Source organism: Heloderma suspectum, chromosome 2 (assembly GCF_057233095.1).
Source record: "Heloderma suspectum isolate Gila_16-S chromosome 2, 16-S_ref, whole genome shotgun sequence".
Classification (NCBI taxonomy): Eukaryota; Metazoa; Chordata; class Lepidosauria; order Squamata; family Helodermatidae; genus Heloderma; species Heloderma suspectum.
Genome location: NC_139459.1, coordinates 218,029,824 through 218,047,853, shown reverse-complemented (window position 1 = coordinate 218,047,853; position 18,030 = coordinate 218,029,824). Strand labels below are relative to the sequence as shown.

Here is an 18,030-nt window from a genome sequence, read left to right as displayed (position 1 = left end):
GACAGTGACTGTAGCCATGAAATTAAAAGACGCTTGCTCCTTGGGAGGAAAGCTATGGCCAACCTAGACAGCATAGTAAGAAGCAGAGACATCACCTTGCCGACAAAGGTCCGCATAGTCAAAGCTATGGTTTTCCCAGTAGCAACGTATGGCTGTGAGAGCTGGACTATAAGAAAGGCTGAGCGCCGAAGAATCGATGCTTTCGAACTGTGGTGCTGGAGAAGACTCTTACAAGTCCCCTGGACTGCAAGGAGGTCAAATCAGTCAATCCTAAAGGAAATCAACCCTGCCTGCTCATTGGACAGATGCTGAAGCTCAAATATTTTGGCCACCTAATGCGAAGAGAAAACTCCCTGGAAAAGACCCTGATGCTGGGAAAGATTGAAGGCAAAAGGAGAAGGGGACCGCAGAAAATGAGATGGCTAGATAGCATCACCGATGCAATGAATATGGACTTGAGCACACTCCAGGAGAGAGCGCAGGACAGGAAGGCCTGGCGTGCTATGGTCCACGGGGTCATGAAGAGTTGGACACGACTGAACAACAACACTCCAGATAAAATTCAGCATAATATCTAAGGCTGCAATTCCATGCACACTTTCCTAACTCTGAGTAGTAAACATGCATAGGAGGATTACACTGTAAGGGCAACAGAAATTGGGATAAAAGGGATTATCCCACTCTCAGGTGACTGGAGGAGGGGCTGTGACTGCATAACAAAGCAATTCCCAGCCTCACTGATGGGGGGGGGGGAGACAACTGGGCCTCTAGTGCCCCCCTGCCCCCCAGCAACGCAACTGTCCAGGCCTCCTCTCTCCTGCATGTCAGATGTTCCCCTTTCCCCTCAGTGGATTGCCACTGGTCTGCTGGCATCTTGAAAAGCATGTCAGTACTGCAAAATGCATAGCCTTGGTTGGCTCAAGAGCTGCACCTGAACTGCAGAAAAGCTACAGAGGTGATAGTGTAGGAATGCACTTGTATATGTGAAACGTGCCTTTCCTTCAAGTAACGACAGGAGTCCAGCACTGGGGGGGGAGCGCCTTGTTTGGGGGGGCCCATGCCTCCATCCCCCTCGAGCGCCACCCCTGGGGAGAAGCGGCCACGCCGCGCTGGCAGGCGGCCTCCTTCCCCGCCCATCTGTACTTCCTTCTGCTGACGCGGCGAAGCAGATACACGCAGCCCGTTGGCCCGACAGAGAAGGCGCTGTCGCTAAGCGGGCGGCGCATTGGCGGCAGCGCCACCCCTTCCCAGCCTCCTCCTCGTCCCCCTCCCGCCCGGCTCCGAGCGGTGTCTGCTGCTGCTCCTGGCTCCCTCCTTTGCCCTGCTGGAGCGAGCAGAAGTTGCAAGCGCGCGGGCTGCCTGAGGGCGTGGAGGAGCTGCCGCCTGCGCCCGTGCGCCGCTGGGAACACACATGGCTTCGTCTGTCACTGCCTCGCTGAAGAGAGTCGCTCAGGAGTCTCTGTCTGCGCTGCTGCTGACTCGAGCGGGCCTCCGGGGCATTCACCGGGGCAGGTACAGGGGCAACGGAACAGGTGCCCGGCGGCAGTGGGCTCTTTGGGAAAGAGCAGAGGGTGAATGTGGCACATACTGCAGGGCAAGGAAGGCTTTGGAGACAGCCCGGGGGGGGGGGGCGCTAAGTGAAGTTCAAGAAAGGGGGCGGGGGTACCTGGGGACAGAGCAACAGGGAGTGGGCCAGGTGACTTGGGGTCCTGTATTTGGTGTGTGGCTTAGTGGTTAAGACGCTGAACTGCAGACTGGAAGGTCGCAGGACAGCAGTTTGAGACCCGAGTGCCGCGTGACGGAGTGAGCTCCCGTCTTCAGTCCCAGCTCCTGCCAACCTAGCAGTTCGAAAGCAAGAAATTGCAAGTAGACAAATAGGTACCGCCTTGGCGGGAAAGGTAACAGCGTTCCGTGCACCTCGGTGTTCAGTCATGCCGGCCACATGACCACGGAAGCGTCTTTGGACAGCGCTGGCTCTTCGGCTTAGAAACGGGGATGAGCACCGCACCCTAGAGTTGGACATGACTGGTTGGGGACACCTTTACCGACTGGTTGGGGACACCTTTACCTTTTATTTGGTGTGTAGGCGTATGAGCCCTGAGGTGGGAGGGCAGGTGAGGGTGGGTGCTTCAGAGTAAATGCCCCAGAGAAGTTGGGATGAAGGTAGTTGCGGGATGGAAGGAGAGAGAAGTCAAGGGGCGTGTTGCATTCGGGAAGGATATATGAAATAAATATATGATATATCCCAAAGTTACTAACATTCCCTGATGTTTGCACACTTCATCAATCTAATCATATAAGAACACTCCCACATTTGTCCAAATATATCTGAGCATTTTGGATATTAACCTCTAGTTCAGTCCTTCAGATAATAAACTATCTGAATTTTTTTCCTCCTCCATTTTGTTCGTATTTCACAGCCAGGGCCAATAAGAAGTTTCTAAAACTGGATTCCCCCATAAAACTTACTACGGAAAGGCTGGAGGTCCTGACTTTGGGATAGTGAATAGAGAATAAGAATTATTTGAAATGTGCGTATGGACTGGGGAGTAGAAACAGAAGTCTGTAAACATACAATCCTATGTATGTTTAGACAGCATGGCTGGCTGGGGAATGCTGGGAGTATAGGACTTTTTTTCTGTCTAAACATGCATAGGATTGTGCCCCTAAGTAACTTCTCAACAATGTTCTCATGACTACTTTCCTGCTCCTTTTTTTCTCTTCAGTCCTGGCTGTAGCAATGTATAGAATAGTAGAATCATAGAATAGTAGGGTTGGAAGGGGCCTACGAGGCCATCGAGTCCAACCCCCCAAAACATTTATCTCAGTAGTTGCTTCATCTCTCTGATTGTAGCAGTGGATATTGCTTCAAAGTTCCCATGTTCATTATCAACCAGCCAAGTTTCTGTAGATATAAGTCAGGCAGCTTGAACATGAGTGAATATAAAGCACCCCCACCATCACCACCTTGAATATAGGGACGTGTAAAGTTCTTTCTTCATGGTACTGGTACAAGAATTTGGGGAGCAGGGAGCAGTTATACCCTGCTGGTTCTTTTATGCTCTTTACAACCTGTGTTATGAACTGGTGAAACTTTGATGGTGTGGGATGTGAACTGCCTTTATTTGGCTTGTGATTCAAGCTAGCATAGTGTTGGTGGGGAATGGCCAGGCAATCATTGCAGGCCCAATGCACAAAAGGGCAGGACCATTTCAATTCATGCACAAAGGAGAGTACACGTTGGGTGAATCTGGGTAACATGAGCCCTTTTATGAATTCAGGGCATAATACTTCTCCTTTCCCAGAGAGCTATATGCACAACTCTGGCTTGCGTTCTCTGTAATTTCTGTAGTGACAGTACTGGAGTACACAGCTGAAAAACTTACATTGAATCAACAGGTGTAGAGGGGTGGTTAAGATCAACCAAGCTAAGTTGATGGTTATGTTTTAATCATTAAAATTGAATGCCATGATTTCCTCTGAATTTAATTCTTTTTAAAAACCCACAAAAGTTGTTCAGTATAACAACTGAACAACTTTTCTTGCAAGCTCTAGACCAAGTTTTCCAGGGAGGCTCTTGTATTTCCATGCTCAGTTGCCATTTTCAGATACTGTTGTGTTTGTTTCTATTGTGTCCTGCATTTGCAACAAGGCCCCTCCCCTTGCCAGACCCTGTGCTGTTCTTGGCTCATTTGCTGGTATTAGAGATGTTTTTGGCAAAATACGTTAATGGAATGCATGTGGTTTGGGTCCAGCAATTTCATTAAAAAATGAACTCTGTTGTTTTTGATTCACTTCACTTGCTCAGTGGTTACCTCTGAAAGTCAACAGGAAGCCTGCAATGTGGCTAGTTTCCCCCTTCTTTTTAAGCCCTTTATATTATTGTTACTCCTTCCAAGCCTTTGTGATGAGATAATAATGCAAATCTGGTGTACAGGACCAGAGCTAACAAACTCTGCACCCCAACATCGTGCTAAAAGCTTTTCTAAGCTGCCCCCTCCACACACACACAGACATACACACACAGAGAGAATAAACAGGACTGCTCATAAAATATGCCATACTTACCAATAGCACTTGTTAATCCGTTTCTTCCCTTATCACAATTTGTTATTCTACAGATTCCACTGACCCCAAAGTGTGTCACACAAGTCATGGCAACTCCTAGTGTAAACTCTGACTCAACTCAGTGTAAGGGTGAACCAAACCCTCCACTCAGGAACAGAAATCCAGGCCACAAAAAAGGGGAAAAGATACAACTCAGTTTGATTCTGCAATACAGTCACTACAAGTTCATCTTTTGCCTACAAGGCTATTAACCATAACAATTTCCCCACAACGATACCACAGGATAATGACCAAACAATAAAGGCTCAGTGGCAACCTGATGTACATCTTCAGCAAAGGGGATGGCTAGTCCTCGGATGTTCAGACAGAAGCAAGACCCAGGCCTTTTCCTGTTGGTCAGGGATGGAATAGGCAGACTTATCCTGGAAACTACTGACAAGGAAGTTCTTTTTGAAGCTTGAGTGTCACCTCGTCTTAAATCAACATGACTGGAGCTGACTATGTTGATTCTTCTCACTTTACTTTCCACCTTGTTTCTCCTCTCTTGTATATGCCTTCCTTTCTTTGTGTAACTATGTCCCTCTGTCTTCTAAAAGCAAAAATGACTAATAACATCATTCTCATTCTAACTTTGTGCTACATGTTGGACAAACGCTATATTGGTCACATTGTATATAAGAAAGATGATATGTGTATAAATGTCTTTCCCAGTCTCTGGATGCTTCCAGATGGAGGACTCCTAGCATTACTAAGTAGAAGGCATTGTGCAGCTATTCCATCTTTTTCTCCTTAATGGATTTTCTGCAGTATGAAAAAAGATGGAAGAAATGGTGAGAAAACACAGGAAGGTTTTAAGTGGAAGACCTTGTTGTCTAGACCCCATAAAAGTCCCCTAATCCTCTGGAGCAGATTTGGGGGGTGCACAGGTAGCTGCAGGGGGGAAAGGTGACAGGGAAGTCCTGTTCAATTAGAGGTATCTCTTCTGCTGGTGGAATGACAAAGTTGGATCCAATCTCTTGTCTGGAAGCACTACCTGTGTGAAAAGTGAAAGCCTCCCTATAACATGGGACAAAGGGCCTTGCATTAATTTTAGTTACTATTCATTGGGAAATTATTGGTTTATTGCATGCCCCACATCAACTAGGGCTAATGTTTCCCCCTCTTCCCCCTCCAGGTCTCTCCCTCCCACATGCACCATACATCCTCTTTTCTTATGGTTTCCTCTCTGCACAGCACTTTTTAAGTTCACACTATTTCAGGCTGTCAGTATATGATTAGGGAAGCATCTCTTAGTTACAAGTCCCTGACTCGCAGTACATTACCCAAGCCTTTTAATACTTACTGCAAGCATAAGCATAATATTTCACATAGATCTGAAGGAGCAATAGGTTCACTTCTTCTTGGCTAGGTCTTTGCTAGCCAAGAAAGACCTCTAGCACCCTTTTTCAATGCCTGTAATGCAGTCTTCCCCAACTTGGAACCCACCAGTTGTTTTGGACTACAACTCCCATCAGCAAGACGCTGAACTGCAGACTGGAAGGTTGGCAGGTCAGCAGTTCGAGACCCGAGTGCCGCGTGACGGAGTGAGCTCCTGTCTTCAGTCCCAGCTTCTGCCAACCTAGCAGTTCGAAAGCAAGAAATTGCAAGTAGATAAATAGGTACCGCCTCGGCGGGAAAGGTAACAGCGTTCCGTGCACCTCGGTGTTCAGTCATGCCAGCCACATGACCACAGAAGTGTCTTTGGACAGCGCTGGCTCTTCGGCTTAGAAACGGGGATGAGCACCGCACCCTAGAGTCGGACATGACTGGTTGGGGACACCTTTACCTTTTACCTTTAATCTGCTTAATACATGTAGTATGATAAAAATCCTTGGTCCTGATTCAAGCCTCTGGTGATATAATTAAACTTGTTGATGAAGTCTAATTTAGCAGTCTCTTGCTCTAATCTCCCTTTGAAGTTTCTTTGCTCCACGATGGCCTCTTTAAGGTCAGTGAGGTTAGTGAGAAAGTGCCCTGAGAGGCTGAAGTGTTCTCCCCGCAGTTTTTGTAAATTGCATTTCTGATTTCAGATTTGACTTGAATTGGGATAAAGGATTTTCATTGCACTATCTGTGTTAATTGGCTTACCTAATGGAGGGCCTCTGAATTGGTTTAGGGATTGCCCAGGGACCTATGTGGATACTGTCCTGAGCCACATAGATACAATGTGATTTGCTCATTCAGTTACCATGAAGTGCAGAAAACAGGACCATGGGGCAGTGCTAGTTTGTCCAATGAAGTGCCAGACATAAAACAACAGGCTGCTTCACTTCTGTGGCTATCTCGGGTTAAGCATTACTGGGCTGAAAAGATTTAAGAGTATAGTAGTTTTAATGTGGCATCAATGAATACAACTGTACTTACCATGGCTGCACAAATTGTTTCCTGTATATTAAGTCTGCTGGTGACTTTTCAGAATCCTGATAATCTTAGCTTTTACTTTAGAAATGTTTCTAAGATTATGGAAATGGAGGAAAACCTGGGGACTTGTAGGTGGCCTTGGCTAGTTAGAAATCAAAAGATGTTTGGATGAGTTGTCCACCATCAGTGGCAGTAACTCAGTAACCCCATCAAGTTGAAATTAATATGGAAGTGTGAATGACCTCAGGGGTGCTAAAGGGACTCTCAGGTTTGCAAAATAAAGAGAAGGGGACAAGATGCTTTTGAAGCTTACATTTCTGAAATGTAACATCTAAAATGTTAATTCTGACTCACAGAAATAGATCACTGCACAGGTGATGGTAGGAGCAGCCCACCCGGCACATGGTTTTTGACAGGGCCGTGAAGATGGAGACTTGGGGCATATCCAGACAGATGGCTGTTAGTGCTATCACATCATTGGTCTTCTACTACAAATGGAATTGCAGTTGACTTTCCACGCTATCAGGGGAATATTGTGAATTTTCTGTGTGTACATCCCACCGTGTTCTGTCCCTTCCAGTGCCATATATTCTATGCCCCCCCCCATTTTTTAAAGGACATGGTTTTGATGTGGGAGTGACTTATCAGGCAGCTGATGAATGTGTGCTGAGCTGTGATAGGTTCTACTGCCTGATAGGTTTGATGCCACATCAAAACCTCTTTAAAAAGATGAAAGAGTCGTGCTAAGAGCATCTAACCTGTGGGGATTGTCTTAGTCTTCCATCCTTCTAAAAAAAGAAAAAAAGGAAAAAGAACTTTCTCCAGTAAGAAGAAAGATGGATGCAGCACTGAGAAAACACGAGTGAATTACAAATGGATGACAGTGTCATGTGGATCTCCCGAAGCTGTGAATCAACAGGCCATGGTGATTCCACAATAAATCCTCATCTGGAAGCAGCCCTGATGGAAGAAGGACTGTTCTCCTGTGCTTTTAATACTCATGCAGCAAAAGGAATTTCAGCAAGTACAGCTTTTCTCACCTATTAAAATCCCTTCTTTCACAAACTGCTTAAACTGCAGGAGCCCTGACCTATTTCGCATCTTGTTATCTTATAGGAGAAATCCAGAATAGCAGAAGAAAACATTGTGACATTTCATATTTTGTCAGAAAGAACAGTTTTTCCTTCCATGTTTTCATTGTCTCCTTCTAAATCCAGTTTCCCTTGCTTCTTTGCAACTGCAAGAGTTTGATCATTGTGCCAAGTCTAAGTATTGCCAGTTACTACTTGTTCCTCTGGTCTTGTTCTCCATGGAAACTTCCAAAGAAGTGGAATACCAGCCTTCTCATATTTGCTTAGCCTTTTAGGAGATGCTGATTGTCTTGCACAATGTGACCCATGAGAATTTGTGGTTGCTGAGCTGAGCACGTGAGAAGGAGAACTTCTCTTCATTACTTTTTGATAGCAGTAATTACCACATTGAATGCTCCATTGTCAGGAGTGCCCTAGCTGACTCTTGCAGTCCCCTCCAATAGCCAACTCAGGACACAGACGACGAGGATTCTTTCCAAGGCTTTATTCCTTTATTACTTTATGACTCTTACAGATACTAATCACTAGCAACTAAGCAAGGAACTGCACTGGGGATAGATAGCAGAGTAGCCTAAGCTCCAGGTAAGGCAGTTGGTCCCCGTTTGAAGGAGAACTGCGGGAAGACCCTGAACTTATGGGCTAGGGAGAGATCCTCCCTCTTTCCCTTGGGTCCTCGAGACACAAACGTTGTTTTAGCACCAAGCGAGCAGAGCGCCTCCTCTCGGCACCCTCCATCTGGCGCCGCTCCCTGTGTCTGCGCCGAGCATCCAGCAAGGCCCCCTCCCCCGCTCTCTCGCTGCCAGGGTCACAATCTCTCTCAGGAATGCAGGCAGGAGGAATCTCTCCCGTGTTCTGAGGAAGAACACGGATTGCTGTTCTTCCTCAGAATCAGAACTGCTCTGGGGCTCTATGGGCTCAGTTTCCACCCTGATATCCATATTGGAATGGAAAGGCAGGGCAAAACTTTTGATAATTATACGTAATAGCTACAATATTTACCCAGCCTCCCCTTTTCATCTGCATCTCTGCAAGCTAATTTCATGCCAACAAAAGAATCTGGGATTCCTGGCTGTTCCTAATCTTACTGTTGCTAAGAGCAGAATGTTAGGCACTTAAGGATAGAAGTTACAAAGGCAATAGAATCAGGCACTCATTAATCTTTAGCAGAAGTGTAAAGGTTTTTGAATGGAAGATGATTCTGAAAGTTTTATTTCATCGAAGAACATGATGGGATTCATAGTGTTTATGGAGGCACTGAGAGAACAATGAAATGATCAACTATTGTCAAATAATAGTCAATATTCAAAGCATTACTCTATTGGAACAAACACTGAAAAGTAAAATATAATGCTAATTACAAGAACTATTGTCAGAGTACAGTTCCTGCCCTCATGGAACTTTACAGAGCACAGTGCCTAATCAAATGGAGGAGGACCCTTCTCTCTGTGGCAAATGCAATAGAGGCTTACAGCATATGGCCAGTAGAAAAAGCTAGGCCATGTGACTTCATTAGTAGGGGAAAAGGATCCAGACTCTTGAAGTAGTGGGGGGCAAGGGTCCTCATTTCTGTCACTGCTATCAGATGACCCCATGAAGCAATTTGAAAAAGGTAGGCTGCTACTTAAAGTTGAGGGCTTTCTTGATTTTGTGGAATATTTGACTGCAATCAAATAAAAGGTGCCCTGTTGCTCAGTCAATTGAAAGTTTTAGATCACCAAAAAGTTGAACAGCGTACCAATCCCATTAGTGAGTGCAGGCAGGTGTGAATTGTTTTTTTCACCCCTTTATCCCTCTTCTTCCTTGAAGGGATTCAGGAAAAAGAAACAGTGTGAACACTGTGAAGACACATTGGCATACAGGCCAAGGCTTAGCAGTAGCAGGTGTAGCACATCCCATCAGTCCAAAGAATTGTGGCTATCTACTTCTGACAGTCTAATGTGATTGTGGAAGTGGAGGGGTTTCTCATAGGGTGTGAAAGAACTGGGGAGAACAGAGTTCAGAGAAACAATAAGAGAAAATGGAGAACTACAGGAGAGTATTAGGCATATTCTCTCAGATCCCTTGGAGCAGCCTTCCCCAACTTGGTGCATTCCAGATGTGTTGGACTAGAATTCCCATAATCCCCAGCAAGCACATCCAGCATCTGAAGGGTACAGATTGGGAAGGCTGAGTTGGATCAACTACCCAACAGGTCTGATTAGTGCCCTGCAAAGTCCATAATCCTCTGCAATGCTTCGTAGTTCTGTGACACACATGCAGAGATTCATCTGCACAAATATTGGTGATATATTTTGCATTATTGGAGCATGAGTGTAGCCTGGGAGTATTTATCTGTTGGATAAACTGTTCACTCCATTGGCCTTGTATCATTTCCATCTGATACATTAGCTATGCCCCCTCCTAGAAAAGAAGAACCTTGTAATAGTTACTGATGTTATGGTAACCTAAGGGATTGACTACTGTTATACACTCTTCAAGATGGTCCAGAAACTGCAGCTAGTGCAGTATATCACAGCATGCCTTTTGATAGGTAAAGGCAGCTGACAACGCAGCCAGCCAGTGTTGTACCAACTGTACTGGCTACCAGTGTGCTTTCAGGCTCATTTCAAGATGCTGATTTTGACCTATAAAGCCCCACAGCCTGGGAGCAGCACACTTCAGATTGCCTCTCCCCATTATAAACCAATTTGCCAGTTAAGGGAAATTCTTCAGGAGCTCTACTCCAGACTGGATCAGTTTGGGATGTTAAACATCTGCAACAAGGAGGAGTTAGGACCTTCTCTGTACTATCAAGGAGCCCTCTCCCGGAAGGCTGCTTACCTATGCATATGTAAGACCTAGTTGTTCATGAAGGCTTTTGGCTAGATGCTTGGAGGAATTGCTGAAAGTCTGGCTGCTGCTGACACTTGTTCTTATTTCTACTATCATAATGGCTTTGTAATTAAAGGTGAAGGCATGCATCTTTTATAACGCACGAAAAGTTATACCCAAATCTGAGATGAACACTGAGTAAACCATATATACAGAGATTTACCCAGACACTCGCTCATGCATGACTATGCATACAAAGATGAGCATTTGAATTTTTTTTAGCTGCTTCTGTACATTTGAGTTAAGATCATGAATCGGAAAAAATATGAGAAGCAGCCCTCACAAAAAGCAAGAGCAGATTGTTCAGTCCCTTCAAGGCTAAAAGCAACAAGTGGAGGTGGGAGGTACCAAGGGACCTTTCCATTTTTAGGAGTTAGATTCCTAATTTTAGCATACTTTATCTAGGGCATGTAGTGGCTGCGAGATGCCAGATTGGTAGCTTCTAAAACTTTGTATTTAGTTGAGCTAGTGTTCTAGCAATGCAAGCATGCAACAATTTCTTCCTCTCTTCCAGCTTTGGAAGTACATTTACTGGAATTATAAAATTCCCCATGCAGAGGTATCTCTGCTGCAATTTAAAAAAAAAAAAAATCTTTACTGGTTTATTTATCTAACTTGGCCAACAGTTTCTAGATAATAAAAGTTGATCCTGTTGAACATTTGCCTGCTGGTTTATACCTTTCTCCGTTTGCTTCCTCCTCTCCTGATCACCTTCGTTCTATCATAGCACTATTATTATGGCCTGGGTTGAAATATAATAAAATGGATAATCTGTGTAATTGCACAAATAGGAAGATCAGGACTATGAGATTTTGCTCTTCTTTACTGCCTAACTTCTCCTGCAGTGTGAGAGGAGTGACACTCCCCTCAGTTCTATATTTAAGGCAGATGTGTAAAATTTTTTACAGTAGTGGGGCTGATTTGGAACTGCATTCTCCCCTTTCAAAACAAACACATCCTTTTCTGTTTAGAGTCAAGTTCTGCATATTTGCAGCAAGAGCCAGATAAGGATGGTAACTAAGACGCATACCCCAAGGCCCAGAGCTGTTTTGTAACTGTTTTAACATATTGCTAAAATGTACTTATTTTACTTTTGTTTGTGTGTGTGTTTTAATAAGAAGGATGAACATATAAAATAAATGAATGCACGTGTGGTACTTAATCTTTATTTTTTAAAGGCAGGCAAACAGCCTGCTTGAAGTATGCAGGGAGGGGCATGATCAGTGGCTGGCCCAGCATTTGATGTGGTAGAATGTAGTATAGTCTGTCCTACAAATGACAGTGCGGGAAGGAAGCTTAGCTCACACTGGAGATGAAGACCCTGCTGCAGCTTCTCTTTGAATGGCATCCATTGTCACCTCAGAATTTACTCCAGAGGTCAGCATGGCTACTGTGAACAGGCCTTTGATCGTTAGAGTTGCAGGCTGTAGGTGTAAAAGGATGTTGTAAGTGGTCCCCCCCCCACCACTATCTGGAGAATATATGATACCAAAAGCTAATGATTAAAAAGTGTATTGTAAAGAGAGCCAGTGTGATGTAATGGTCAGAGTGTTGGACTGGGATCTGGGAGATCTGGGTTCCAGTATCCACTTGGCATGAAGCTCACTGGGTGACTCTGAGTCAGTCACTGACTCTCAGCCCAACCCACCTCACAGGGTTGTTGTTGTGAGGATAAAATGGAGAGGAGGAGGACCATGTAAGCTACCTTGGGTCCCTTGCAAGAGGAAAAAAGACAAGATAGAAATGTAACAACAACAACAACAATAAAGATGTGTGAATTGTAAAGAAGTGATTGTATCAAAAGCCTGAGTTTGGGATTTATTATACTCAGTCCCACTGGCTAACCAAATCATTGATCTCTTTCTCAATTTTTGAACATGAGCAGAAGAACTAAATGAGGAAAGGAAAGAAATTTGGCTGATCAAGTTTGGAGAAGATTGCAAGTCTGTGAAGCTGTACATATCACTGAATATTTTTGCAATGTACACCAAGCTTTGGGATTACTTTCCAAGATGATATGAAAACGTTTCCCCATTTGAAGGGTTTATAGTGCAGAAGTAAAATGTGCACTCAATTCTAGCATTGCTCTTCCCATTTTCTTTTCTGTATTGACAAACGTCATGCTTACTCACAAATAGCAAGAGAGAGACTCCTAGCCTAGGTAACTTTAATGTTTCATGTGAAAAAAAAAATGAAAGAAAGAGGTAGAGAGAAAATGCTGTGCTTGTTTGGGGGATTTGGCTCCACTAGCAGACCTGCTATATCACAATAGCATATTGAAATGCTTTGATCACATTGCTTATCTTGGTCCATGCTGGTATGCCACAATTAAAATCTTAAGCCTTGAATAACTTATACATCCTTTGTCTTCCTTTGCTAATGATGCTTAGCTCCCCCCCCCCACTTCACAGTTTCCCCAGACAAGGTTTTATTGTGCAGTCACTCAGCATTGTTTATAGGATTTTCCTTCTTGCTTTTGTAACCCTCCTGCATTTTCCAACTGCTTCTTATGGGCGACTCTACATTAAGGAAACCCCCCCTCCACACACACACACACCCTTACCAGGCTTTTTTCTTCTTGATTCTTTCCGCATTCACACTATGGGCTCCTTGAGATGGCGACCACATGATTTGTAATTGAAAACTTCCCCTCTCAGCAATGCTCCATAAGGTTCAATGAAGCAGTGCCATATAGTGGCTGGTTTATAGCACAATGGCGGCTTTACACACTGGGGATATCCTGCAATAATTTTAAATAGTGTGTTATCTCTGATCTTTTTTTAAAGCGAGGGGAAGGCATGGAAGACATCCTTAAGGTTGACAACGTCTTGTAAAGGACTTGCAAACTTCTGTGAGTGGCCAATCACAAGCGTGCAACAAATTGCTCATGTAGAGAAGGCCAAAATCTTTTTTTCAACACAAAAAATTCAAGGGGAAAATGGAATAGCTGCACGATGCTTTTTGTTGGTAGCGCTGGGGGGGTGTCTCTGGAAGTATCCCTGGTGCACAGCTTGGAGTTGACAGTTATGTACTAACAAATAAAATAGCAGGTCAAAACCAAATAGAGTGAAAGGTAGTAGACCACCAGTGCTATTCAGTTACCAGCATTGGTACATGATCATTTATTTTTCCTCCAGGTAATTAGGATTACCAACTTGCCTGGAGAGTGGGTCAGACAATCATACTAGTTCATTCAAATGTATAAATTATCAAATTCTAAGACTGAGCAAACACCAAGGGTTGTATCCAATGTTAGTCCTGTTTAGAGCAGACACTTTGAAATGAATAGGACATATGTCTAATAAGTCCCATTCATTTCAGTGGGTCTAGTCTATGTAGGACTAACATTGGATACAAACCCATGTTTGGCTTGTCATTTTGGCTTCTACCACAGGATAAATTTGATATCCTTACAGCATTTTGCTATCATTTTGCCCCATAGTTTTCCCCATAAAAATATCTATTGAGGTAGAAAACTAACATAATACACAGTCAGAGATCATGAACAATGCAAATAAAGAATTTTGTTCAGGTAGATAATATCTTAGCAGCAAAACTTTGTGAGATCAAAAAATGACTGGGAGTAATTTAACCTGCAGGGAATCACAAGCACACCATTAGTGACTTAAACAAACCAACATCTCTTTCAGTCCATTAAAAAAAAATCCAGCCTAGTTCCTTGTAGACATTTTAGTTTTGGTACAGATATTTTAAACACAGTGTGCAAATTTCATTTTAGGCCAAGGCTGAAAATGCAGAGATAGCCTGGATGTATAGGGTTAAATGTTCAAAAGGAGAGCTGTATATCTGATTGCAGTGAGTAGTACTGTAATGAAAGTGACTGACAGAGTGATCTATATCAATTCAGGGGGCATAGAATTTGGTGGAAGTCTCAATGTGCCAGGGAAATGCAAGATATGATGCTGCCATTACAAAATACACCAGTAGAACATAAGAAGCGACATGCTGGATCATAGTCCAGCATTCTGCTCACGCAGTGGCCAACCAGCTGCCCATGGGAAACATAGAAGCAGGACATGAGTGCAATAGCACCCTCCCACCCATGTTCCCCAGCAACTGGTGTACATAGGCATACTGCCTCTGATACTGGAGGTAGCATATAACCATCAGAACTACGAGTCGTAGATAGCTTTCTCCTCCAGGAATTTGTCCAACCCCCTTTTAAAGCCATCCAAATTGGTGGCCGTGACTACGTCTTGTGATAGCGAATTCCATAGTTTAACTATGAGCTGTGTGAAGAAGTACTTCCGTTTAACTGTCCAGAAGCTCCCACCAGTCAACTTCATGGAATGACCCCAGGTTCTAGTATTAGGAAAGAGGGAGAAAAATATCTCCCTACCCTCTTTCTCCAAACCATGCATAATATTGTATACCTCTATCATGTATCCCCTTACTCACCTTTTCTCCAGGCTAAACAATTCCAGCTGTCATAACCTTCCTGTGTAGGGGAGTTGGTCCAGCCCCTTGATCACTTGAGTTGCCCTCTTCTGCACTTTTTCCAACTCTACAATATATTTTCTTAGGTGTGGTGACCAAACCTGTACACAGTATTCTAACTGTGGACACACCATAGATTTGTATAAGGGCAGCATGAGATTGACATCTCAGGTATGTTGCCAAAATGGCTAAAATGGAGTTGTAGGCTACTAGTATGTGTTACTTCCATGGGGTGGGGGGAACTTTGCCAATGGTTGTGAGGGGGACTAAAACAAGCAACTCCTGACCATTTCTCTGCCCACTTTCTGGTGTGTGCTAAAGCATTCTTATAGCTTTAGTTGGTGCCTCAGCCTGGTTGTTTCTGTTTTTCTATTTCACAGATGTGGCACCATGCTGGACACAGTGTGTAACGGCCCACACAAATTGGCTGCCTTCATGTCCACATATCACCGATGCATCATTGCTGGCAGTCCCTGATGGATAGGCTCTGCTGGAGATCTGAGTTACACCAGGGGCGTGTCTGTCTTTTCCTGCCATTTGTTATTTTTTCATTTTAGGCATTTTCCCTGCTCCTCCTGGGCTGAGCAGGCATAAGATTTGGCACCCGTTTCAGGATCTGATGTAGTCTGAGTATAGGATTGCTCTAAGAAAGAAAAAGAATGCTTGATAAATTGATAAAAATGTTATCAATTATATTTAATTGATAATAAAGAATATAATAATAATAATAGCAACAGCAACTTTTTATATAATAATAAAATTGGCCTGCTGTTAAAAGCATAAAATGAAATGCATCTTTCTGGGTCCATGTAAGACATCATCATTATTAATTTTCGTATTTAATCAGACTGAGCTGAAGTGGATGGTGGAAACCAGAACAAAATTTAAAATTCTCATCAATTTGAAATTCAGTATTATGTAATTATAGAACAATTTTTAGTATTTAATAAATTAGAAGTATTGTGGTCATATTAATTAGTATTACCATTTACATGTGATTATAATTAAAACATATTTAAAACTGGAAGTGCCAGAGCCCAACGATAGGTTGACCCTAGTACTACCCTTTAACTGGACCACTGAGGGTTGCCATCAGCATTGTTCCTCTTACTGGTGGGTCTCTCATTACTTCCTGGAAGCTGAACAGTAATATTGATTGGCATTGTAAAGAAGCATTAAGAATATTTTCTTGTTGAGGGCATTTGTTAATTACTTCTTAATTGTGACCAAATGTGATGGAATGCCGAAAAATTACGCAGAAGATTCTTTCATCTCTTTGTTTCAAGGGATAAATAAGGCTTCAATCCTATACTCACCTGAGAATAAGTCCTGTTGGGGCTTGCTTCTGAGTAGACACATATAGGATTGCACTCACTGTGCCTCCACTTGGGTTGGAGGAGGACACAGACCACCTCAGCCTGAGAGTGTTTGGGGAGAGGCCCAGCACAGGGGCAGGTGGAAGAGTGGCCCAGCTGGCCTCACTTATCAATCAGCCGCTGCATAAAAGACAAGCCTCAAACCCAATTCAGGGTTGGAAGCGGTTGCTGATGCTCTTTCATAGCAGAAAATGCTCCTGCCAGCTCCTGGACCTGGCTCTGATTATTCTCAGCCCCAAAATGACTCTCAACGAGTCTTCAACGCATCCCTATATCTGGTTTTATTTTCCTTGGCTTTGGACTGATACTCTTGGCATCTTGACCTTGGGCTGTTTAATGACTAACACTAACTGCTGCTTATTGCTCAGCCTGAGTAATTTACCACACCACTATACATTTCATTGGGTTCAGTGGGACTGGCATCCTCGTTCCATGCATATTTACTTACTCTTTCTCTGGGTGGGTCATGAAGTGTCATCCCAAGAAGGACCGTGTGTGCTCTTTGCAATCCTCCTGCCAAGGAAACGATGTAGACCTCCCTTTTTCATGTGTGTTGTGCTCCAAAACAGTGTTTGTGGGGAGTATAAGGAAAGTTGAGGCCCTGCCTGTTAGGATGCCTGGGGACCAGCGGTAGCAGGGGTGTCGCTGACTGTGCCAGTGAGACTGGGGGCACTGTGGTGTCATAGTGCAGGGGTATGTGCTGGGGGCATGTCCTCATCGTGAGTTTCTTGGCTCATCCTGTGTGTGGGCAGCATGCGGGCTACAGGATAGTCCTTGCGTGGTGCAATATGGTGGCCTTGTCAGGGACAATGGGGGGCACATCTGCTGTTTTTATATGATCTTGGGGTTTTCTGTGAGTTGTGTTTTCCCCTCCCCGGCTGAGCTCACATAGGATATAGTGGCTGTTTCACCAGCATAGTAGTGGTGTATCTCCACCCCTAGCATAACTAGGAAATAGGATTGCTGTGCTAAAGTAGGAATCAAAACGTTCCATGTCTGTCTGTAGTGAGTGCAGCAATTCTAGGGCACACCAATTAAGGAATAGAAACCTAGAATAGCAGCCATTTTAGATTATCCTTGTAAACTGTGCAGTTCAAAGAATTGTATGGCTTTGCTACATACTTTACTTTTCAGTTTGCAATAGCAAATGTTACTGTGCATTGTTGAAAATACTACCTATCCTGTGACCAACACGTGTAGGTTGTCATGGTTTGTGCAGGTTGGCGTGTTGGCACTTGCAAGGAAGACGAGCACACGAAATCTCAGTCTTCAGCTGTGAATGACATTGTCTCTTAAAATTTTTGATTCTCACCTGTTCTCTTTACAGTGCTCTACAAACTGCTGTACCCTCTGCCACACCTTTAGCAAGCAAAAGTTATCTTAATGGGGTGTCAGACATTCCACTTCTCTCCAAAACTCTGAGTCAATGTCTAGAGGAGACAACTCACCGATATCCTGAGCGAGAAGCCTTGATATTCTCTACAGAAGGGATTCGAAAGACTTTTGCCCAGTTTAAACAAGATGTAGGTGACTGACTGATTTGATACTGAATCTAGATTGCCAGTGCTGACAATTTGTTATCCAATAATGTGATGCCCCATCTACATGGAGACATTTTCTGAGACGATTCCATTTAAATCTGGATTTTCATGAAATTGGACTTGCTCCTCCCATGGCAAACATAGCCAGTAAAGTGGTGTGTAATTTTTTAAAAAAACCTGCTTTCATGGGACAAATGACACCTGAAACTGCATTAGTTGGGGGTT

The 18,030-nt window shown here is 43.8% G+C and overlaps 1 protein-coding gene across 4 annotated transcripts in view; it reads left to right on the top strand.

The window, feature by feature from the left end:
* The first annotated feature begins 1,318 nt into the window (after window positions 1-1,318).
* ACSF2 (acyl-CoA synthetase family member 2) overlaps window positions 1,319-18,030 on the top strand; it is a 72,968-nt gene continuing 56,256 nt past the window's right edge. For 2 of the 4 annotated variants that reach the window (XR_014788264.1, XM_084837960.1), the window contains exons 1-2: window positions 1,319-1,512; window positions 17,592-17,787. Coding sequence is in view for 2 of the 4 variants with exons in the window: in XM_084837960.1 (XP_084694086.1) it covers window positions 1,412-1,512; window positions 17,592-17,787 (297 nt within the window). In the remaining 2 variants the exon portion in view is untranslated. Of the gene's footprint in view, window positions 1,513-1,736; window positions 2,079-17,591; window positions 17,788-17,923; window positions 17,961-18,030 lie in introns of those variants that run through there. The other 2 variants (XM_084837962.1, XM_084837961.1) reach the window with 2 other exon arrangements.